The following is a 24,589-nucleotide window of genomic DNA, read 5'->3' on the forward strand; positions in this document are numbered from 1 at the left end:
GGAGCAATTTTTATGCCCTTTCTTTAAGACAGCCCTCCCCGCCCAGCCTTCTGAAGGTGGCACAAGTCCTTATTCTAGGCTTCAGAGTTGGGTATATTTCCTCTCAAATCTCTGTGCCCATCACCGAGGGCACTTCCTCCAGCCCTCTGGGCTCCTGCTTCTCCTTGGCAAGTAGATTAATGACTCCTACCTCACCTGGTGGAGGTGGCCGTTAAATAACATGTGTGGACAGTACCTGCCGCCTAGCAGGGGCTTCTCTGAGGCAGTGTGGTGTGGTGCTTAAAAGGAGAGCGAATGAGGCTAGACTGCCTGGATTTGATTTCTGACTCCATCCCTACTTCTTGTATTGTTTTTTGTCTCGGTTTCCTCTTCTGTCAAGTGGGAATGATGATAGTATGTACCTTTAGGGTTGTTGTGAGGATTAAATGAGTTATTAGGTACACAACACCTAAAATGGTACCTGCACAAGTAGCATCCAGTATGTATTAGTTATTATTATTATTATTATTATTTCTGAGGCAGAGATTATTTCCCCTTAAGGCTTCTTTATTTTTTTTTAAAATAATTTTATTGATATTTAGAGAGAGAGAAAAGAAGAGGGAGAGAGAGAGAGAAACATGATCAGCTGCTTCTTGCACCGGGGATTGTGTCTTCAACCTAAGCATGTGCCTTGAACAGGAGTTGAACTGACAACCTTCCTGTGCCTGGGATGATGCCCACCCAATTGAGCCACCCTGGCCAGGGCTCCCCTTGAGTATTCTTTTGCCAAGGAGCCAGCTGTGGTCAGGAGCCTGGATTCTGAGGTCAGATGACCCAAGGTTAGATCCCTGTTTTCTTTTTTTTAAAATGTTTTTATTGGTTTTTAGAGAGAGAGATAGAGATAGAGATAGAGATAGAGATAGAGAGAGAGAGAGAGAGAGAGAGAGAAACAGAGAGAAACATTGATGAGAGAAAAACATCAATATCGATTGGCTGCTTCCTGCATGCCCCCTGCTGGGGATCAAACCCACAACCCACAACCCAGGCATATGCCCTGACTGGGAATCAAACCTGTGACATGAGTTGACTCTCAACCAATGAGCCACACCGGCTGGGCTAGGCCTCTGTTTTCTACTGCTGACCAGCTGAGTGACCCTGGGAGAGTTACTGAACCTCTCAAAATCTTTCGTATGTGTGCTGCCGAAGTGAGCACATCTCTCAAAATCTTCACCTATAGGAAGGAAAGTCAACCTCAGGATCATTATGAAGATTAAATGCCTATACATCAGCGGTTCTCAACCTGTGGGTCGCGACCCCTTTGGCGGTCGAACGACCCTTTCACAGGGGTCGCCGAAGACCATCCTGCATATCAGATATTTACATTACGATTCATAACAGTAGCAAAATTACAGTTATGAAGTAGCAACGAAAATAATTTTATGGTTGGGTTACAACATGAGGAACTGTATTTAAAGGGCCAGAAGGTTGAGAACCACTGCTTATACAAGCCTGTAACATGTAGCAAAGCAAGTGACCAGAGCTTAGTAAGTGTTGGAGACATGACAGCTAAAAGGTGAAGAGGGTGATGAAGAGGATGGTAGTGACAGCATGGCCTCCAGTCATCATGACTACTGCCCTGTCCTGGATGGGCCTCACTTTCTCACTTTGTCGGGCCTTTTTAGAGCATGGAACCCCAAATGTCTCAGGGCTGGTCTAACCATTGTTCTGGATTGTAGCCTTTCATCAACACCTCCTCGCTATTTCAGTCCCCTCTCCCTCCTGCCCTCGCCCCTCCCACCACCAACCTCTCTTCCTTTCTTAAGTGGTCATCCCTTCTCTTGGCTTACTGAGCTAGTTTCCAGCTAAAACCTCAGCCTTTATTTCTGTCTGCCTTCTGTAGATGTACCATTAATTTTTCATATCTCAATGTGGAGGTTAACATTTATCCCTGTGAAATGACCTTTGTTACTTTTAGCCCATCGTATTTACCTTTTAGGTCTTGTTTATAATCCAATTCTGTCATTTGAGATAGAGTTAAAGTGAGATAGGGCAGAGTTTTCCAGTGTGTTTCAGGGAACATTAATCTGCCTTATAAAAAATGGATACAGCAGGTCAGATAAGTTTTGGGAAGTCTTGAATGCTTGTCTCCTCTAGAGAGGTACAATTTATAATGGCAGAGTGAGGGCTCTGCAAAGTCTAAAGTTAGAAAACCTGTTCAATGTGGTGCTTTTAGACTTCCTTTCTTCCCATTAATGCTCTGTCGCCTAGACTTTCCTGAAAAAGAAGGGGCAGGAACTCTGGAGCCAGGTGGGCCTGGTCTGAAACCCAGCATCGCCCTTTCTCGCTGGGTGACCTTGGGCTGACAACGTTACTGCCTGAGCCACAGTGTCCTCATTTGCAACATGGGGACAATCATCAGACTTACTCATAGGGTTGTTGTAAGATATAATGAAACAGTGTTTGTAAAATAATTAATGGGTGCACAACTGGTGTTCTTTCTTTCTACCTTTCTTCCCACTGCTAGTTTACAATAAGTCTCTTAACCTGGGCCTCAGTCTTCTCATCTGTCAAGTGGGAACAATGTTCCAGATTCTCTGATTAGATTGTCCTGAGATTATACATATGAGACGACTATGAAAATTGCTGATAGGATGGTTTGTCTGGGCCACCCACTGGGTAATGGCGCCTCTCTGATCTCTGCCCCATCTTCTTTCAGGCAGCCCCTGGAATTTTGCCTTCACAGTCAAGTTCTACCCCCCTGACCCTGCCCAGCTGACAGAAGATATCACAAGGTGAGGGCTGTGGAGGGAGGTGGCAGGTATGCTGGCTGGGGGAGACGCAGGGTGGTATGTGATGACAGTTGCAACCTCAGGTGCCTACCTAGACCAGGCAGACACCATCATAAAGGAAGATGACTCAGTGCAAGAGAAAGGGATGCAAACATACTGGTCAATGGCAGGTGACCCTTCCTTCAGAGGGAGAGGTGTCACAGGGAGCAGTGGGGACCAATGTGAATCCAAGAGGACAGATGCCATCTAAGACAGTTGCTGTTGAGCTTGGGCAATCACGGCCTTATGAGAATTGGGCCCAATTTGAAAGTAAAAACATCACAATTTTTAAACGTTGGAAACGAATTTAAATATTTTTTAAAATGTGGTGTGGGACGTCCTTGGGTAGGACCAGCCAAACACATCTGAAGATCTGATGTGGTGGACCACCAGCTTTCAACTTTGGGGATAAAGAGGGAGTAGAGTGCAGATCCTTCCCACGCGGGAGTCTTGTCCTGTGTGCTGTTCTGTGCACATGTCAGGCATGTGGGGGTCAAATGAAGCATGTGACAGTCCCCATGGAGGCAGCCTGGACTGCATGGGTGCACATGGATTGCATGTGTAGTCTCACTGTGGCTTGAAGATTGAAAGGGGGGGCAAAGCATCTTTCAAGATGAGAACAGTGAGAGGCCTTTCCCTTTTCTAAGCTTCTTCTAAGAGTCTCATCCATGTGCTGGGCCCTACAGACCCACCAACAATAAGATGTGGGTTTGGAGTTTTCCCTACAGCAGGGAAGGGCTATAGAATCAAGCCCCTCCCTCCCACCGGGTCCTTCTTTCATAATGTTGGCTGCCTGTTTGCCAGGCAATGGGCCAAGGTCAAGATGCTGACTTTGGCCTTGAGAGATAAGACAGTTGTCCCTGGAATAGATCTGGCCCGAGGCCTTGGGCTCATTAGCCCTGAGGTCCGGCTTGGGGCCAAGATTTAGCATCAGTGTCTGACCTCCATTCCCAGGAGGGCTGAGAGCTTTAGACCAGGCCAGGCCCCGATCCCCTGGTCTCGCCCACTGACGCCTCTCCTCTTAGTGCCAGTCCCTGCCCGAGCATCAGGCTTCCAGTGACCCCCAGGGGGGAAACTAGCTTTGTCCAGCTTGGATGATCCCAGGGAATGGGGTGATTTAGTAAAAAAAAAAAATATTCAGGCCCAAAATAAACTGGTCAAAATGACAAATGGATTGAAATGAAATATTGATCAGAGTGCTTGGCAGTGACTTCTGAAATCTTAGCTTTGACCCAAACGCCCATCTGTCCACACTTGCTGCCTGTGATGTGTGAGCTGCTGCTGGTTCTGAGCCTGAGCACACACTGAGGCTGTACGTGCTTTCTGCCAGAGCTCCAGGTCAGACTGCAAAACAACATCGTGAGCAGTAAAAACTATTTTAAGTAAAAGCCACCTAAAAGAAAACAGGCAGTTGAAAAAATGGTGAAACATAGCAACGTGGGAAAGTAGGCATTTGCTGGTGGAGACCGGACTGAAGCATTCTTTTTAATAAGCAATAATTGAAAAAGCAATAAAAAATGGCTCTAAAAATTGTAAAAGCATCCAAGTGCGCATAAAAATTATAAAAAATCATGGCCTCGTGGTTGGAAATGTTTCTTTTAAACCAATTTATTTTTAGACCATTCACTTAGCGCTAGAGGCAAAATAAAAAGTGTTGAGAAAACATTGGCAAATGGGTCTGCCCAGGCTGTGGGCGCGCTATGCAGAAGTTAAAATGAATGAGGTCAGGTCTCATATGCTGACCTGGGAAGGGCTGTAAGGCAAGTTGTAGAATCAGATGTAGCATTTGATACTATGTACATGTTAACAACACTCATGAATAAAACCACATGCCCTTCTGTATGTCCATGGAGGAAAAAAGTCAAGAACACAACAGATAACAGGGGTGACCTCTGGTGGAGGGGGGTCCTGAAAATGGACATCAAGAGGAAGTTTACACCTCTAAAGTTTACATTTTTCCACAATAAAAATATATTAATTGTATAAACAAAAAATACATTACATCTTCAGAAAGTGATCAACGTAGTCCCATTGAGCTTGAAAATGAATTAGAAATTGAAAATGCTCTCACAGTAGGGAAAATCCTTCAAATTTAGACGTGAACAGAAATGCTTAAAATATGAAATGGCACAAAACCCTCTCAATCGGATACACCCAAAATATCAACACGTGAAATGCTAGTGTCGAGGATCATTCCTTTTCTGCTGAGCTGAGGGGTGCCTAGGTTGGTTCTGATGGCTCAGTGGGCATCTCGGGTGGGAGAGGCACCGTGCCCATGCCCACTCTCCCCTATCTCCAGATATTACCTGTGCCTGCAGCTGCGGGCAGACATCATCACAGGCCGGCTGCCCTGCTCCTTCGTCACGCATGCCCTGCTGGGCTCCTACGCCGTGCAGGCGGAGCTGGGCGATCATGATGCCGAGGAGCATGTGGGCAACTATGTCAGCGAGCTCCGCTTCGCCCCCAACCAGACCCGAGAGCTGGAGGAGAGGATCATGGAGCTGCACAAGACATACAGGTGAGAGGGCCTACGCCCAGGGCCTTCCCTGGCTCATAGAACTGTCCCTGCTACACCCCAGATGCAGGGCTGTAAGCACTCTACCTGACTCTGCTGCTAATTAGAGGTGCAAATCTGAGGGCAAATCATCTCATCAAATGAGCATGATAGTAACTAGCTGCGTAACCTTAAATGACCTCTCGGGACCACAGGTTCTAAGCTCCTGTATGAGTGTGATGATTCCCTGTCCTTGGTTTCTGAGAATCAGTTTCCTTATCTGTCAACTGGAGATCATAGTAACTATTATGTGTCCCTGAGTAAGTGTCCTGATGTCTTGATTGTGGCACGAAGTTCACAAGCTTGCACTCTAAAGCCGGACTGCCTGTGTTCACCTGCTGGCTCTGCCGCTTTCACACAGGGGGATCTCAGCCCTGTCATTTTACTTCCCTCTGCTTTAATTTCCTCATCCGTTCAGTGTGGGCGCTAATGAAACCTGCTCGGAGGGTGGCTGGGAAGACTCAGTGGCACATAATAAAGATCCACCATATGCTCTCTGTGATTTGAGGGCTTGAATAGTTGTGCAGAGGAAAGCACTTTGTTGCAGAAGTTAGATGATGAGCTAGATGTGTGGTTGTGGGCTGGCTATTTAATCTATCAACCTCATTCTTTTTTTTTTAAATTATTGATTTGTTTAGAGAGAGAGGAAGGGAGAGAGAGAGAGAGAGAGAGAGAGAGAGAGAGAGAGAGAGAGAGAGAGAGAGAGAGATCCATAAGAGAGAGCCATGGATCAGTTGCCTCCTGCATGCCCCCTACTGGGGATCGAGCCCGCAACCTGGGCATGTGCCCTGACCGGAAACCGAACCTGGGACCCTTGAGTCCACAGGTCGATGCTCAACCACTGAGCCACGCCGGCCAGGCTCAACCTCATTCTTTACCTGTATTTGTACAGACCTAGATTACCAGTGTTTCTCAACTATTGGTCTTTGGAGCAGGAGAATTCATTCTGGAAGATGTTTGACATTCCTGGGCCCCAGCTATTAGGCGCTCTTATCAACCCCTCAGTCATTGTACAACCCAAATGTTCCGTTCCATTTCCAAATGCCCACTGTGAGGGTGGTACCATCCCCTGGGAGGAACCCCTGAAAATGAATGGTCTCTAGGGTCCTGTCAAGTTGGAAGAGCTTTGGGCTCCAGGCCAGGATTGTGGGGACCCAGTGTGGTAAAGAATGTGAAAGGGTGTTATAAGCTGTACAGTGCTGTGCCCGTGCGAGTAGGTATGGTGATGTTTTCTCATTGCTAATAAGGATGGAGGGAAGGAGGAGGGCTGCGTCCTGGGGCTGAATCAGGAGAGGAGGTCCAGGGCCAGACGTGGAGGGATCATGTATGTGGGGAAGAAGCCTGCTGGGGTGTGATGGAATGCTGCATCAGGGGGGCAGATGTGTCTTTCTGAGATTTGCACACGACTCTGATTGGTTAGCAATGGCTGTTGCTGTATTGGGTTGCGTAGGATACTGAAACCATATGATGGGTTAGCAGTGTCTGCCTGGCTCGGGAATAGGGAGTGATGGCCTGCCTACCATCTCTTTGTCATTCCTGTTGTAGGTATTAGGATGTGTTAGGGATCTAGAGTCAGAATACAGGCATGCCTTGTTTGATTGCACTTCACAGATACTGATTTTTTTTATAAATTGAAGGTAAGACCCTCCACCAGCTAAAGGATTACAAGTTGCTAAAGGCTCAGATAACAGCATTTTTTTTTTTAGCAATACAGTTTTTTAAAATTAAGCTATGTCTGTTTTTTTACACACAATACTATTGTACACTTAATAGACCACAGTATAGTATAAACATACTGGGAACCCGACAAATTTGTGTGGCTTGCTTTTCTGTGATATTGGTTTCATTCTGGTGGCCTGGAAGTGAACCTGCAATATCTTCAAGGTCTGTCTGTGATTCAGAGAAAGAAGTTTAGATCAATATGGGCTGGAAAAATGCTGATGGCCATCCCTTTACAGCTCTTTCGACTGAGAGCACATTGACACCTGCTGTCCAGGTATTCCACACAGTACCTCACTGAGGTGGACAGAGCAGAGGAGACAGGCCTGGAGGATATGAGACAGATATAAATCTAATAGTTAGGAACACAGACTCTGGACCCACATTGTCTGGATTCAAATCCTGACTTTGCTACTTAGTAGCTGTGTGTCCTTAGGCAAGTTATTCAACCTCTCTGTGCCACAGCTTCCTCAGCTGTAAAATGGGGAAAATGATAATACCTATTTATAGAATTGTTTTGAAGATTCAATAACTTCAGACCTGCAAAGTGCTTGGAACAGTAACCTCACGCAGTCCTCAATAAATGTTAGCTGTGACTGAGTGTAAAATGTATGGTTTCCTGGCGGTCAAAGCAAAGAAGGAACTTGTATAACTTCTTTTCAGAAAGGAAAAAGGGCACCTGTTCCTCAGGGGAGGTTAAGTGGTTTCTGATATAGTGTTCTAAGATTATATATATATATATATATATATATATATATATATATATATATATATTTAAATTTAATGAATATTTACTATATATTTAGAATTGTGAAAGATACTATGAGATGTCAGGAAGGCATAATACATGTCTCCTACTCACTAAATGCTATAATCAGGACTCATCATCAGGCCTTTTTGACTCCAAATCCTGTATATAAGATAAATGTCTTATGTGGGCAGTGATTCCGGAGTCCCTGTGTGATTATATTGAACAGCCTTCCACAATGGCTTCATGGTCATGGAGAAGCAGGACTTAGGGCTCACACTTCCCTCAGTGGCAGAATGAGACAAAAATCCTGACTCCTGGCTCAGCCCTTGAATGCTTCCTGAAGGAAACAAGATTGGACTTGAGCTTTGGCAGGAGATGGGGCTTGGGTAGACTGAAGAGGGGTCTGGGGTGCACCATCCTGCATGGAGAGCAGAGGGGAGGTCTAGCCATACACCCACTCCAGAACGTTTGCCTTCCTAGAATCACAGGCTCTGGCTGTGGCCACCTTCAGGCAGCAGGGCTCAGGCCGGGCCTTTCCCATGGCCGCCTGTGATCCCTCTCTTTCCATTAGGGGCATGACCCCAGGAGAAGCAGAAATCCACTTCCTAGAGAACGCCAAGAAGCTATCCATGTACGGAGTAGACCTGCACCATGCCAAGGTACCGCTGGGTCCCAGGGCCCCCTAGCATCTGGGGGTCCCCATTGAACTACGATGTTCTCCTGGAGGGCTTGGGGCGCCAGACCCTGCATTCCTGCCAACCTGAAGCCTCAAAGTCCCATAACCCTTTATTCTTCCATGACCCTTATCATTTTTTCCTTGTATTATATTTATTTTTGAACCTGTTTGTGCCACCACTAGTTTGGGAGCATTGAGGGAAATACAGGGCCTTAATTTATTTCTGTATCCCTAGTGCCGTGGTCAGCACACTGTGGCTCGCGAGCCACATGCGGCTCTTTGGCCCCTTGAGTGTGGCTCTTCCTAAGCCTTAGGAGTACCCTAATTAAGTTAATAACAATGTACCTACCTATATAGTTTAAGTTTAAAAATTTTGGCTCTCAAAATAAATTTCAATTGTTGTACTGTTGATATTTGGCTCTGTTGACTAATGAGTTTGCCGACCACTGCCCTAGTGTGTGTAGCCCATGGCCTGGCACCGAATATGTACCATTAAGTGTTTGCTGGATGAATAAGTGATTAACCAAGAAAATAATAGAACAAGTGAGTGGGGGGATAAATGACAAAGTGAAGGAGTGAATGGTTAAATGACTGTGTGAGGGATGGTCAGGGGACTCCAGAGCGGAGCTTCCAAGTCCACCTGCTCCTTGGGCTCATTTATAAATAGAGCTCAGGAGGGACTTGGGGTCGGGGGCAGGCTGCTCCAGGCGTGGGCACCAGGCATGCTGTTCCATGGTCCCTTCTCACGCAGGACTCTGAGGGCATTGACATTATGTTAGGAGTCTGTGCCAATGGCCTGCTCATCTACCGGGACCGACTGAGGATCAACCGCTTCGCTTGGCCCAAGATTCTCAAGATCTCCTACAAGAGGAGTAACTTCTACATCAAGATTCGGCCTGGGGAGGTGAGCCTGCTTGGGAATCCCTCCTCCTCACCGCATTGACTAGAATGGAGAGGATCTGGTAGCTGGGCCTGGATTTTTCCTACTCAGGATACATGGATGGCGGTGCTGGGGTGCTGGGTATGGAGAGATCCATCTTCTGCTGGGGCTCTTCTCAGACATTTCACACCTTAGGTATGTCCTGCACACACACACACACACACACACACACACGAGCACATATGTAAAGGTAATCACATATATTCGGTATACATAGAATACATGTCCATGTCCCTGTATTTGCTTACATCTAATACTCAAGTACGTACACATACATATAGACACACAACTGCACACATGCAAACATGTATTCATCCAGCCTCCACAGCTGACTCTAGAATAAATACGAACCTATCTGCTTCTTACCTCCCCACTGCACCAGCTACCAGCAACGATCATCTCTCATCTTCGTCTCCACCACATCCTTCTTGTTCCCCTGCCCCCACTGTCACTCCAGGCCATTTTATTCATAGCTGCTAAAGAGAGCTTGGAAGTCCCTTCCATCATAGCATGTGAAACTCACCCCTTATTCCCAGTCCTAGATTAAATGTTTCAAGAGCTTTCTTTTTAGCTTTTGGGCTAAAGCCCACACTCTGTCTGTGGCCACCTGCCTCCCCCACATTGCCCCATGCCCACTGCACTCCAGCTCCTTTGGCCTTCTCTGAAACCCTTGAATAAGCAAGCCCTTCCCGCTATGAGCCCTTTGCTTTTTCTTCCTCTACCTGAAATCCTCTTCCCCACCCTCTCAGATAGCTGGTTCCTTCCCCATCCTTCAGATCACCTTTCTAAAATAGTACCCACCCCTGTGCCTACACAGGTATTCTGTCACATCACACACCTCCGTCCAGTCCCTGCATGACTTTATCAGTATCTGAAATGATCTTGTTTACTTATTTATGATCAAAGTCCCCTCCTCCCTGAATCTTCTGTCTTGATCACTATGGTGTGTCTCTTGCTCTAGACCAGCGATGGTGAACCTTTTGAGCTCGGCGTGTCAGCATTTTGAAAAACCCTAACTTAACTCTGGTGCTGTGTCACATATATAAATTTTTTGATATTTGCAACCATAGTAAAACAAAGACTTATATTTTTGATATTTATTTTATATATTTAAATGCCATTTAACAAAGAAAAATCTACCAAAAAATGAGTTTGTATGTTACCTCTGACACGTGTGTCATAGGTTCGCTATCACTGCTCTAGACTGATTACAGAGTAAGGGCTCAGTCCACATTATTGAGTAAACAAATCCTATATAATAAAACCCTAATATACAAATCGACCGAATGGCCGAACAACCGGTTGATATGACCTGCACTGACCACCAGGGGGCAGACACTCAGTGCTGCCCCCTGGTGGTCAGTGTGCTCCCACAGGGGGAGCGTCGCTCAGCCAGAAGGCTGGCTCATGGCTGGCGAGTGCAGTGGCGGTTGCCTCTGCTGCAGGCGGGTAGTAAGGAGCGAGGGGTCCTGGACTGCGAGAGTCCCGGACTGCGAGAGGGATGTCTGACTGCTGGCTTAGGCCTGATCCCTGGGGAGATTGAGCTTAAGCCGGTAGGCGGAAATCCCCCAAGGGGTCCTGGACTGTGAGAGGGTGCAGGCTGGGCTGAGGAACACCCCCCCCCCCCAGTGCACAAATTTTGTGCACTGGCCCTCTAGTAAATAAATAAAAGAACAGGCCAGAGTCACACATGCTATAAAGAGGTTCAAAAGGATGGACTGATGGCGAGAGGGGCCCAGGTCTTGCTTCTTACCCACCCTCCTTGGTTTTGCAGTATGAGCAGTTCGAGAGCACAATTGGCTTTAAACTCCCAAACCACCGGTCAGCCAAGAGACTGTGGAAGGTCTGCATTGAGCATCACACATTCTTCCGGTGAGCCAGACCCGGGGATGGGGTAACTGGGGATGAGACAGAGGCTGTGAGTGTATGTGTGGGTGATGTCTGTGTTTTTTGAGGGCAGAGCAGGAGGAGAAGGTAGTAAGGATCATAGGAAAGACCTCCCTCCTCTTTCCCCTCCTGGACCACAGAGTGTAGCTGGTGGGACAGTGGGATGAAAGGCCAGCTGTGGTCCCGCCTTGGACCTGGAAAAGCAGGTATGATTCCCCCTCCTCACCTCCATCCCTCCACTGCAGGCTCGTGTCCCCCGAACCCCCACCCAAGGGCTTCCTGGTGATGGGCTCCAAGTTCCGGTATAGTGGGAGGACCCAGGCACAGACCCGCCAGGCCAGCGCCCTCATCGACCGGCCCGCTCCCTTCTTCGAGCGTTCTTCCAGCAAACGGTACACCATGTCCCGCAGCCTTGATGGAGGTATGCCCTAAATTGGAGGTGGGAGAAGAGTGGTGTTCAGAGGGAAGGAGATGGGCATGCCAGGTGCAGAATGAGCAGTGAGGGTGGTAGACACATCACAGGTTGACTTGCACTGGACATGGTGGCCCAAGAGCACCACTGCACCTGGACAGCTCTCAGTGGTTTAGCCCCAACCTATGGCCTCACTATTCCTGGGATGTGACATTGCCCCTCCTAGACTTCCTGGGACTTTGTTGAGCCTTTTGGGGTCCCAGGTTTAGCCATATGGGTTGTCATCATACCAGGAGAATGATGTATTATGACTGCAATGTGGAGTTGGTGATGCCTTACCTGACTGGAGGCGGAGGGGTTGTTCCCAGTCATTCTTTTGGTTCCATTAAACTGATTGACACTAACACATGGCACGCTCTGTTGGGCTGACAGGTGCCTTTAATATCAACAAGAATTGGCCCTACATTGTCCTCTGTCAAGCAGACCAGAGCTTCTCAAAATGTGGTTGTAGACCACCTGCATCAGAATCACCTGTGAGTCCGCTAAGCATGCAGATTCCCAGGCCCTGGCCCAGACATACTAAATTGGCATCCCTCAGGGCCCCGACTCCCCCCAGTATGCACACTGGAGTTTGTAGGGGAGATTCAGAAGCCACATGGGATAAAAACACTGGGGAGATTCAGAGTTTGGCAGATCTGAGTTCAAATCTCAGCCTTGACTCTCACCAGCTACTCTGTGGACACAGGATGTGGCCCATAAACATTTGAATGAACGGATGGGAGGCCTTGAGCAACTTAACTCCCTGTGCCTATTTCCTCTTCTACAAAATAAAGATTACTTACTTCGCTATGTTTGTTATAAGATAATGCCTCTACAGCACCCGAAACAATTCCTGGCACATACTAGGAACGTAATAAGTAATACCCAATAACACGTTGTTGTTTATTGTAGCAGTAATAAATTATTATTATTGCTTTTAGATTTGTAGAGGATGGTTTAAAGGTAGGAGGTGGGGTCTTGAGTGGGGGAAATAGTGGCTACTCCCAGAACACACTGGGGCAGGACTCTCGACAGATATTTTCTGAGTCTTAGAATAAGTATGGCCCGTTCCTGTGAGGAGCTCCTAGAAGAGTAGGTTTATAAGCATTCAACGTGATTCAAACAATGGAAGAAGTACAGAATACAGAGTAGCCTTGGGAGAGAGGGATTAATTCTGTCTAGGAGGAGCAGGAAGGGGTTTGCAGAGAAGGTGACAACGGGGCGGGGTTTTGAAGGACACCTGGGAGTTTTCCAGGTGATCGGAGTCTGATACTTTTCCTGCAGCATGAAGGTGAGACCTGTTCCAGAACTCCCCGGCCCTTTTTGAAGGACATGCAGTTTTGCAAAGGTCCATTTGGAACTGAGGAAGCTCCTTATTCTTGAATGGGCACAGGACGGAGAGCTAAGTTTTATGCAAAAAGAAAGGAGGGCCCATACTGTCTCTCTGTCCTCCCCTGCAGCTTTCATTACTATGCCAGGGGCAAGATTGTGCAAGGCAGCAAAGATTGGCCCAGATTTGACGATGCTCATCAAGAGGGGGCCGGAAGCCTGGACTCGAAGCCAGTAGGCCTGGGTTCTTCTCCTGATTCACTGAAAGATCTCAGAGTCTCTGTAAAATGAGGATAATAATTCCCATTCTAGTCATCAACACAGAGCACTGTGGGCTCAAATGAAATAATGTGCATGAATGGGCACTTTGCAGAGTAAATATATGTAAGTAGAAAGGATCATTCTCTCCTTTTTCATCTAGGCCCATTCTAAGGATGATCTGTGCTCCGGTCATTCACTGTTTTCCAGCCGTTTTCTTCCCCCAGGACATAATCCATGGGCATAGTCTGAGTTATGCCCAGTGTCTGGAGTAAAGGGTGTAATTCTACCCTTTTCTCTCCTGTTCAGGAAAGTACTTGGAATGCCAGCAAAGTGAGAAAGATGTTACTGCAAGGGTTCCCTTGAATTTTCCTTGAGTTATAAAGAAGCTGCATTATTTGCAAACCTCAGGACTTCAGCTTTCACTAGTAAAAGCTAATCTCACAATATCTGTGTCTTGTTAGATAATGGTCAAGTGAGCATTCTGCCACAAATGCCCCAACAAGAAAATCAACATTTGTGGGCCAGCACTGACTGAATTGGCTCACTCTGTGGCAGCCGCTCTTCGAAATACTTCTACACATGAGCTTATTTGTTCCTCCCCCAGTTGTCTGAAGTAGGTAATGTTTATAGGTGAGAAAACGGAGGCCCAGAGAGGTTGTATATCTTACCCAAGGTCACACAGCTGAAGAGAGAGAGATTTGAGATTTGAATGTGGGCTCTAGTACTATAGAAATCAGGAAGGGACTGGCAGGCAGTCCATGTGGCCTGGGGAAGGCTGCTTCAGTCCAGTTGGGCACTGGTTTCTTATTCCCAATGTGCTGGGGTGTGGAAGTGTCTGCTCCGCTCTAAGCATGGTGGGGCAAGTGGCAAGGCCGGTGCCCTGTCCGTGCACCTGGGAGATGTCTCACGTGGTTGCCCGGCTGTTTCTGCCTACTTCAGCGGAGTTCTCCCGCCCAGCCTCGGTCAGTGAGAACCACGACGCAGGACCTGATGGTGACAAGCGGGAGGAAGACGGCGAGTCTGGGGGGCGGCAGTCAGAGGCCGAGGAGGGAGAGGTCAGGACCCCCACCAAGATCAAGGAGCTGAAGGTAGGAGTCTGACTTTCTTATACCTACTGATCTGGGGATCAGGTGGCTGATCCTGTCTTTAGCCTTGGCCTTCAGGTGCCCCCAGCTGTGGCTGAGCACCCTTGCTAGGGGTACACCAAGCTCAGAGCCTTGCCCTTGGGCCATGCTCAATACCTGCACATGCCCAGGTGTGGGGGGCATGCTGCTCGCCATACACCCTCCCCTCCCTTTGCCTTGCTTTCCCAGAGGGCATTCTGTACCCTAGGGGACTCTGGCCTCCTCTTGCCCACTCTGAATTTGCCCGTTGGACTACAATTTGGATCTGCACAGGCCTCTTTTCCCCCAGAGCATGCTGGGGTGTTTCTGCAGGCCCTCACAGTGTGTCCCCCTCTTGTTGTCCACCCCCATTTCTCATATACCTGTGCACACACTCCTGCAGGAACACTTGGCCCCAGACTTGCATGCATTCACTCACAGATATATACCCCTCTCCCACAGGGTTACGTATCCAGATTTTTAAACAACATGCACATGGGCATGTATACACATGGGTATAGTGTGTTTCCAACATGCAGTCCCACTTGGGAGCACAGGTCCCTGAACACATATGCTGACTGCAAGAAGCAGGACGACCCAGAACCCTCACTTCCATCTGCTGAGTGTAACTGCTCACTTTGCCTCCAGTCCTCCCACCCCCTTCATCACCTCCCTGGGCCACCTCCCTGCTTCACACTCCCCCCTTCCGCCTACTCACTGCCCGCCCCCCTCCCGTGGGCCACCCAGCTTCCCTGGCCTCTGTTGCTTGGGTGAGAGCGCTCTGGGCTACCTGCTGGACTGGGCTGGTCGTGGTGTCTCTAATCCATCGGCTCTACTGATCCTGCTGGTTGCTTTCCCTCCTCCCCCGACTGCTAGCCGGAGCAGGAAACCACGCCGAGACACAAGCAGGAGGTACTGCATGGGACCTGTCCCTGCCTACCCAGTTCGTTTGTCACCATTCCACAGTTCATCCCGGCTGATACCCTGGTGCCATCTCAGCGTTATTAGCTTCACCTCTGCTCCCTGGCCATCCTCCTCCCCCTACGCTCCCCCTCGTCCCATCCCCCACCCAGGCCCCCTCAGCTCCCCTTGTTAAGTTCATCTCTTCAGCATCCTGCTCAGACTCCATCCCCTAGCAGTGTTTCCGTCCTTCATTCCCCTCTTCCCTGTCCAGCTTCACACTCTGCCTCCCCAGACCACCCATGCTCGCTCCCCCATCCCTGCTGACTATCCCACTTGTGTTCCTCAGCTCTTCCAGGCATTCCATGCTTTTATTGAGCTCATCTCTTCTGCTTTTTTTTTTTTTTTGTATCTATTGGCAACCAAATGTGGGTGGGAGGGTTGCGAGGGAGGAGCCTCAGAGCACATCTGCATCTTCTCAGATTCCATTGCCCCTCCCTCTGGCTGGGGTCTGCTTCTCCAGCTGTCAGGAAAACCTCCTCTCCTTTTCTCCTCCTCTCTCTCCTCACCCTCACCCTATTATCTGTGTTAACCACTTCTTCCCTTTCACACAGTCTCCATCTCTTCATTTGAACTTTCACTGCAAGAGAAGTGGATTTATTCTTGGGCCCAAGGGGAAGGACCAGAGGCTGAGATGTAAGAAGGGCCTGGCCTTGTAGTCCCATGGTCTGGATTTTAGCTCCAGTTCTGCCACTGACTTTTTGAGGTCTTGGGGACATCCCCTTAGGCCCCAGCTCCCCACCTGCACAGTAAGGCATTTAGACTAGGTTTCCCTAAGGCCTTTCAAGGATCTTGGGGTTCCACCGCTCCCTCTAGCTGTCAGGAACACGACATGCCCACTGAGCCAGAGTGGCAGATACAGGACAGAAGGTCACAGGACACATCTTGGATCTATTGCAGCCCCAATCCATCAAACTCTATCAGGTTTGATTTCTCAGACAGACACGGTCCTGAGGCAGCTCAGCTCAGGAAAAGAGTACAGACAGATGTTTGGAGGCAAAGCAGAAGCCTCAGTAGCATCGATTTCCTTTCTGAGGTCACCTAGGAGTCAATCATAGAGGATCCTCGGATGCCAGAGAGAATCCCAGGGGAAGAGTCTAGCTTGTTCAAGGGCAAGCTTACCTTCCAGGTAGTTCTAGAATCTCCTGATCTGACTTTATAATAAGCTGAGATTGTCCATTTCTTGCCCTGAATCGAGTTGACATGAACCCTCAAATAGCCTTGCAGATAAGGGTCCTTGGACCACCAGCCTGCTGCCCTGCCCCCAAAAGTACACAGACAGGCAGCTTGGGCAGGTCACTGCCATCTCATGTGCAAAGGCTGCACCTCATGTGACCTAGGGGCAGATTACTCTGTCATGATGCACTGGCCAGAGCTCAGACTTGGCAGTACAATGTGGGACTCACCTATGACTCCAGCTATACCTGGCTCAGTTCTTGTGTCCAGCCTTGGACTTACCTATCTTCTTCCTGGGCTCTAATTCTCCTGATCCTCTTGAACACCCCTCTCTGGCTGTATCTCACCCTGTCTGCTGTTGAGGAATCAATACTCACAGGTATCTGGAAGATTCCGGGTGGTTGGGAAAGGTAGAGGCTGTCAGCAGAGAATACTGAACACAATCTTTTCCTGGTCCCTGGGTCCCTGGTCCTTGGTGTGGGAACAGAGCCCATTTTAATGGATGTCCCTGGCTTTAGAAGGGCCCCACAGGGCCTGATTTACTGCATATGTTGGGCCAGGAGGGGCCTAGACCAGGGATCCTGCTAAGCACAGTGGTCCAAGTCTTGGTCAGAGGTGGGGACCAGGATCTGGGAGGCCAAGGAGCGGGTCAGAGCCGCCAAGTGAACAGGGTTGGCAAGTTCTCACTGTACCTCGGTTGTGACTTAGACTGGGCTCACAGCACCAAAGGGAACTCACCCAGACCAGTGGGATTTGCATGGGTTCAGGCTCTAAGACCAGGAGCCAGGCAGGGAAGTGGAAAAGGTTGTGCTTGACCAGAAGTCTCTCCTCTTTCTCTCTCTTCTAGATGTGAGAGAGAGAGAGAGAGAGAGAGAGAGAGAGAGAGAGAGAGAGAGAGAATGGGAGAAAGAGAAAGAGACATCAATGTGAGAGAAACATTGATCAGTTGCCTCCTGTAAGTGCCCTGACTGAGGACTGAACCCGCAATGTGAATATGTGCCATGATTGGAAATCAAACCTGTCACCTTTCAGTGTATGAGATGAAGCTCCAACCAACTGAGCCATACCAGCCAGGGCAGAATTCTCCTCTTTTTAATCTCAAGTGCTTTGTGCACCTGTTGGGGCTAACATCCCTGCCCTGCCTGGTTCATGAGGTGCTGGAGAGTGACACAGGTCATAGATGGGAATCACCTTGCTGATATAGGGCAGCGATGGTCACTGTTGCCATTTTCACCACACCCAGTATCCCATCTCGGAGCTGCTCCTCTAATGCCTGGCTGTCCTCTCCATCACCCTAGTTCTTAGACAAGCCAGAGGATGTCTTGCTGAAGCACCAGGCCAGCATCAACGAGCTCAAGAGGACCCTGAAGGAACCCAACAGCAAACTGATCCACCGGGATCGAGACTGGGAGCGGGAACGCAGGCTGCCCTCCTCGCCCGCCTCCCCCTCCCCCAAAGGCACCCCTGAGAAAGCCAGCGAGGTAAGTCTCACCCTGAACCCCTCAACGGGGGCCTGAGGTAAAGAGGGTGGGGAAGTGTGCTGACTCACTGTCACCCCCACAGCTGTATGCTCCTCCCTGTCCCTGTGTGCAGTGATGATGGGGTTGGGGTGGTGAGTTAAGCTGAGGAAGACAGAGTCACTAAATCTTGGAATCTGGGACCCCAGGGACTATCCTGGGAAACTCAAAGTGGCTTGGTGTGTTCCCCTTCCGTCAGCCAGAGTATAATGGGGAAGAAGGGGTACTTGTTAGAAATGCATACTCTGGACTCCACATCAGACCTCCTGAATGAGAATATTGGAGGCAGAGCCCTGGAATCAGCATCTGAAACAAGTGCCCCAGGCGATTCTCATGCACACTGAGCTCTAAGAATCAGGGGAGTTCTGTCTAGTAACCAGACCCTTTTGAACCTATTGTGAAAACACAGATCCGGAAGTATTCCCTCCAGGAAGGATCCTCGGAGCCCACTAGAGGGAAAACCAGCTGCCCCTGTGCCTTTCAGAGTGGAAAGCAATTGAAAAAGAGAAAGACGGATCTCGAGAATTCTTGTGTTGATAATCGCAACATTATTATTAGCGCTGCTAAATCTTGGCAGTGTTTTACCTCCGTCTATACTTGGGTTTTTATACCCTAGTGCTGCTGCTTACTGGGCTCAAACCCAACTGGGATCTAGACTTATACCGCCTGGGTTTGAACTCTGGCTCTGCTGCCTGCTAGCTGGATGACCCTGTGCTTGTGACGTAACCTCTCTGAGCCTCCATTCAGTAGAGGTAATAAAGCATCTACTTCTTAGGAATGTTGTAAGGATCAAATGAGATAAAGCATGGAGGGGCCAAGCAGAGACCCAGAGGCTCAATATGAGTTACTTATTGTTTCATTTTGAGAGACCTGGGACTCTCACACAGAAGGTTAACTTTGAGTCAGGATCCCTTTTAAAGTTGGAAGGGTCCTCAGAACCCGCTTGGTTCAAGGTCATCATGTCACAGATGGGGCCCTGAGGCCCAGAAGGGGAAGGACTTTTTTAGTGTCATAGTTGATAGAAGAGGAGCCAGAATCTGATTTTCTTGTGTCCCAGGCACTGTATTTGCTATTAAATCACAACTGCCTAGAAGCAAGACCAAATTATGTGAAGACCAGACATAGAGTCATTGTGTGTGTGATGCCCTCTAATGCTCTGACAATTGGTTGATGCAGCCATGATCTAATAAGCAGAGCATTCTATTGACTCAGCACTCCCCATGGCCTTGCCATCCCGGCTGACAGAGGGCCTCATCCAGTGAGGCCGCAGAGATGGCTCCCTGGCTGGTGATTCGCAAAGTTAGGGATAATTTGGGGGCTTTTAAGGCCAGTGCCATGGAAGGAGGGCAAATCTCTGCATCCACTGAAGGCTTCTGTGGTCACCTTTGACATAATCAAGACCCTGAAGATGCTGAACTGGGCCTGGGGCTGGTCTAGTGATCCAGTTACCTGCCCTGCTCCTGCCCTGAGACCCTTGACCAGAGTGGACTCTCTTCAGTCCTGAAGTGGGTAAGGTGGGATGCAGGGACTTCCGACACAGTCAGACTCCAGCAGAGAGAGGCAGGATGAGCCCTGGAGAGCTGGGCTCCTGGAGCATTGGGGTGGCCTCAGAGCAACCTGGCTTGGGGGTGCCCCATCTGCTGGTAACAGCTGGAACTGCTAGAATTGGATCATTGAAAGGCGGAGTCTGTTCCTCTCCTGTCTTCCCACTGCAGGAAAGAAGTCTGGTCCAGGAGCTCACCTTGGAGCATTTAGAGGCCTTTAAAGATTTGGGGGATGGGGAGGAGCCTTAGCTAAGGACCGGTCTGACTCCTTGGGCAAATAACCTCACCTCTCTGAGCCTCACTGGCTAGTCAGTCCATCTGAAGGAACTAAGATTGCTATAGGGTTGGGTTATTGAGAAAGTTGAGCAAAATAATGGATATAAACATACTTTATAAACTGGGCAGTGTGGACAGTCAACGGGCATTGCTGACAATTAGAATTCCTGATCAAACATGGACATTGCAGGGGAGATCTGCAGGGTGTTTCATCCATAGTTCCTGGTAGCTTCCTCATGTATTGTTGGGCCTCATCTGGGCCCAGGGCAAAACGGTAGGAGCTTAAACCAAAATAGGGACCCCAAACTATGAAGAAGAGTTCCGATTTGCCAAGCCTAGGTTTTCATCTCAAAGATAACGTTCTAAAAGGGGCTGAGACCCAGACTACAGGCTTGAACCATCATCTAAAGCAAAGACACCCAGAGAAGACTTGGAACCGTGTGCAAGTGATATGGCTCCAGAACCTCTTGAATGAGAATGAGCAGGCGATGAGGGAAGGCCCAAAGCCACGGTGCTGGCTGGCAGCTGACCGGGGGCCTCCCGCCCTGAATGGCTTGGAGGGGCAGTTCCTTTCTGTCCCGCCCCACAGCGGTGTGGCTCCTTCCTGACCTAATCTGTGAAACCTAAAGGTGTGGTATTTTACATAGCAGGGCTACTTATGGACTCTGTGTGTATGTCTCTCCTGCTTTCTCTCTCCCTCTCTGTCTCTCCTTCCCTTCCTCCCTCTTTCCCTTTCCTCTGGCCCTGGGCCTCCCCTGCAGTCCCAGAGGACCCAGGACACCTCTCAGCAGGACTTGGCACCTGAGCCTGGGACTGCCACCGGCTTGGAAGTGTTCACTCAGAAAAGCCTCGCAGCATCTCCTGAGGTTACTGTCATCACCTCCCCGCCCAACCAGAACCCTAATGGTCTTAAGAAAACCCTTTCTCTGGGGTGAATGGGGTGGAGCAGACTTTGCCATGCACACGGAGCAGTGGGCAGCCCACATTGTCTCCTGGCTGTGACAACTGGGCATCCCCTTTCCAGGAATCCATAAAGGGCAGGCCCCTCCCTCATCCATTGTTGCCCAGGAATCAGGACTGAAACCATTCAGGAAGTCACTTCTGGCTTCAAAGGAAGGCAGAAATGAGCTCCCTCAGGCCCTGCAGAGGCAGGTGACTCGAGAGCATCGTTTTCAACCTGTGGGTCGCGACCCCTTTGGGGGTCGAACGACCCTTTCACAGGGGTCACCTAAGGCCATCGGAAAACACATATATAATTACATATTTTTTTGTGATTAATCACTATGCTTTAATTATATTCAATTTGTAACAATGAAATTGGGGGTTACCACAACATGAGGAACTGTATTAAAGGGTCACGGCATTAGGAAGGTTGAGAACCCCTGCCCAGAGGCAGGCTCTGCCCTTTAAGCTTGGGACCAGGGGTCATGGCACCTAAATGTCTTCTGCCCTAAGGTCTTGTTACTGTTTAGAAGCCCGAGGGAGGTCTAGCTGTGGTTGGTTAGCGGATGGCATCCCATTCATCCCCCACCTCTTTCTTTTCTAAACTCCCCTTGGATCAGTCAGGATCTCCAGACAGACAAAGTGGGCAGCTGGGTCCAAGGAGTAACCTTGGGGTTACAGAGATGTTGGTACGGCAGGTGTTCTAAATGAGGAAGGCATTGCTTCTGGGCCCAGGAGAGCAGCAGGTTGAGGGCTCTTGGAACTTGCTGTGCCCCTTCATGGATGCCGGGTTGAATCCAGGCCCAGCACCTCATGGACGGTCAGGATTGGAAGGTACTAACTGACCATCTCCTTGATATATGATCCTCTCTTGTTGGCAGTGTGTCTTAGGGCATGTACCTTTCTTAATTCCCCGGGGAAAAATTTTGTAGCTGCTGAAAACATGCTGGAACTGTAAAAGAAACATGAGTCAGCTACATAAGTGGTAAAACATAAATCACAGTTATTTTTCCGCAGTTGTAAAAATAAAAACAAAACTATCAGCACTCTCTTGAGAGAAGTTGGACAGGAGTCAACAACATCTCAAGGTTAGGGAAGCAGTGATGCCTTGGAGCACAGGGATGCTCCCAGGGCTAAGGACAGGTGCCCACCCTTGAGGGGGGCAGCATGCGTCCTTTCTCGGGGTTCCTAAAATTATCGGCCCAGTCCCTTCCACAGAGGGGGCTCTCCTGTTCTTAGCGGCAGCTCGTCTTGTCTTCAGTCATCCATTGTGAAGTTTTCGTATTGAGTTGTCTGTCCTTCTGAATCACCGGCCTGTGGGTCGCCCTGTCCCCAAGCGCCTGTATGCCTGCTCTGCATCCTCCAGGGTGGCCCTTCAGAGTTGAGCACCCGCTAACCTTCTTTCTTCAACAGTTTCTCCCAGGGCATGGCTTCTAGAGAGCTCCTCATCCTGGACCCCCTCCTCTGTGCCCAGAATGTGAGCCAGAGCTCCAGCCCCGAGTCCGCGGAACTGCCGGGCTGGGGACTTGCTCCTTGTCCCTGGGAACAGAATCGGCTCCACTCCCGCTTTCAGCTTCTGTTCCAAGGCTGTCTTACCTCCGTGCCTCCCTCTGACAGCAGGGGGCACTCTGAGCAGGCACTGAGCATCTTGGCTCAGGGGGAAGAGGGGCTGAGGGCTCTCCTGACATCTTCCCCATCCTAAAATCCGGTCAAAGCGACTTCCAGGCCAGTCCCCAGGGCCAGCTGTGGCTCTGCCAGTGTTTTGGTGCCAGTGAAGCCTTGCTCTTTCCGTTCAGTCTTCCTTTCCTCTTTAGGTTCCTACACATCCCCTTTCACTTGTTAGCAGCAGAGCCCCTTCTTCCCTCAGTGCCACCCTGTCATCTGTGCCAGTCACCTTCCTCTGGGAGCCTCCGTTTCCCCTTCTGAAATAGGGTGACAGCACCTGCTTCACAAGTTACCAAATGGATCAAATTTAATAATTTAGACCAACGATTTCAAGAATCTTTAAAATATGCAATACCTGACTGTTTAGTGAGGGCCACTGGCCACTTTTCCCTTAGATTGTCAAATAAAAAGCCCGGCTGGTGTGGCTCAGTGGTTGAGCATCGACCTATGAACCAGGAGGTCTTGGTTTGATTCCCTGTCAGGGCACATGCCCGCATTTTGGGCTCGCTCCCTTGTGTGGGGTGAGCAGGAGGCAGCCAATCAGTGATTCTCTCACATCATTGATGTTTCTATCTCTCTCTCTCTCCCTTCCTCTCTGAAATCAATAAGAATATATTTTTTTAAATGACAGCAGCCAACACAACAATAGCCATCTGGTGTGAATGAATCAAAATTATACCTATTTTTTTGTCAGATCGGCAAAAAAAATTTTTTTGTGTGCTTCAGAATCTAGTAATTAGTTTATGTGTGCCATGAGATGAAAAAGTTTGAAAATCGCTGACTTAGTCAAAAGACTGGTATTGTCTGGCACAAAGTAATTAAATATAAGTACATTTCCCTTTTTCCCCCCCTATACAATCTTTCTGTTCTGTGCCAGCTTCCATCCCACTCAGCCTAGAAACTATTTTCTAGTTAGACTTGGGGCAAGAATATTCCAGATGGGACTTCGTGGACTGCCTTTGGCTATCCTTGCCAGGCTGATGATGCCAGTACACGCTGAGACGGGAGCAACTAAAGGCACTTGCTTCCCAAGTCGAAGAGAAGAGAGGCCTGGCGTCTGTAGGCTCTCAAAGCACTTCTCTCTGGAAAAGTCGGAGTGCTGTGGTCCTGAAAGCTTAACAACCTGAAGTAAAATCTCAGAACCTACCCCCCACTTTATCTGGGCCTTCCCCCTTCCTTTTATCTCTCTTTTCTGTTGGCGAGAATCTCTTTGTGTGGTTTGCTTCCCTGATAGTCATGGAGATTTTGCTGAAATGGAGTGGGGGAATGGAGGGAAGAGGGTTACAGTGTTCCCTTGATCCTGCAGAATCCTTTAGGTCTGATGGGATCTTGCCTCACCAAGTCATAACCTGAATCGGAGCTCAAGGTCAGATAAACTTCCCCAGCTTGTTGTCGAGAGCAGTTTGGGGCACATCTTACCGTGGATACATCTCACAGAACTTGGACTCAGAGAAGGTTCTAGGCCTGCCTAGGCGAGCTCACTCTCTGACGTTGGGCACGGTGCTCACCTTCCCCAGGCCTCAGTTTCCACATCTCTACCATGAGGGGCTGACTCAGAGCCGTGAGTTCAAAGGAGGAAAGTACCTCAGGGCACTAGGCCCCCAACTTCAACAGGGCAGCCCCATGTGTGTGCTACATAGACTTCCATTGAGATTTTGTGTGAAGAAAGTTTTCTGTGGCTGTAAGATTAAAACCCCAATGGCCTCCTTGCTTTTTGAATGATTCTAGAAGTCCATGGTTCCCTCCTAAGCGTTGTTCAAAAGGGAGGTGGGGGCTGTTCTGTCAGTGGTTTGACAGTGCTGCCCTCTTGTTGGTGCTTTCGACCCAAGATATGCCTGGATCTTTAGATTGTTTCCTTCGGTGATGTGTTCTGGTCGGTCCTTGTCTTTCTGTGGATTTCGTTAGAATTCTCTAAGGACAGGCCTTGGTACCTGTTTCTTTGTGAATGAACCCCACAAAGTTCAAGCTGTTCAAGCCATTGCGGTGACTGGCACTAAGCAGGAAAGCTGGCCAGGTAGTGTTTTTCATTCT

General features: G+C 49.0%; 1 protein-coding gene across 11 annotated transcripts in view; it reads left to right on the plus strand.

The window, feature by feature from the left end:
- EPB41L1 (erythrocyte membrane protein band 4.1 like 1) overlaps window positions 1-24,589 on the plus strand; it is a 119,977-nt gene that overhangs the window by 71,891 nt on the left and 23,497 nt on the right. For 6 of the 11 annotated variants that reach the window (XM_059706021.1, XM_059706020.1, XM_059706025.1 and 3 more), the window contains 10 exons: window positions 2,696-2,771; window positions 5,107-5,325; window positions 8,403-8,490; window positions 9,259-9,411; window positions 11,222-11,319; window positions 11,580-11,755; window positions 14,315-14,463; window positions 15,355-15,390; window positions 17,913-18,095; window positions 20,713-20,817. In XM_059706021.1, the coding sequence (XP_059562004.1) occupies window positions 2,696-2,771; window positions 5,107-5,325; window positions 8,403-8,490; window positions 9,259-9,411; window positions 11,222-11,319; window positions 11,580-11,755; window positions 14,315-14,463; window positions 15,355-15,390; window positions 17,913-18,095; window positions 20,713-20,817 (1,283 nt within the window). The remainder of the gene's footprint in view (window positions 1-2,695; window positions 2,772-5,106; window positions 5,326-8,402; window positions 8,491-9,258; window positions 9,412-11,221; window positions 11,320-11,579; window positions 11,756-14,314; window positions 14,464-15,354; window positions 15,391-17,912; window positions 18,096-20,712; window positions 20,818-24,589) is intronic. The other 5 variants (XM_059706026.1, XM_059706028.1, XM_059706027.1 and 2 more) reach the window with 3 other exon arrangements.

This window comes from Myotis daubentonii, chromosome 8, assembly GCF_963259705.1.
Source record: "Myotis daubentonii chromosome 8, mMyoDau2.1, whole genome shotgun sequence".
NCBI classification, from domain to species: Eukaryota; Metazoa; Chordata; class Mammalia; order Chiroptera; family Vespertilionidae; genus Myotis; species Myotis daubentonii.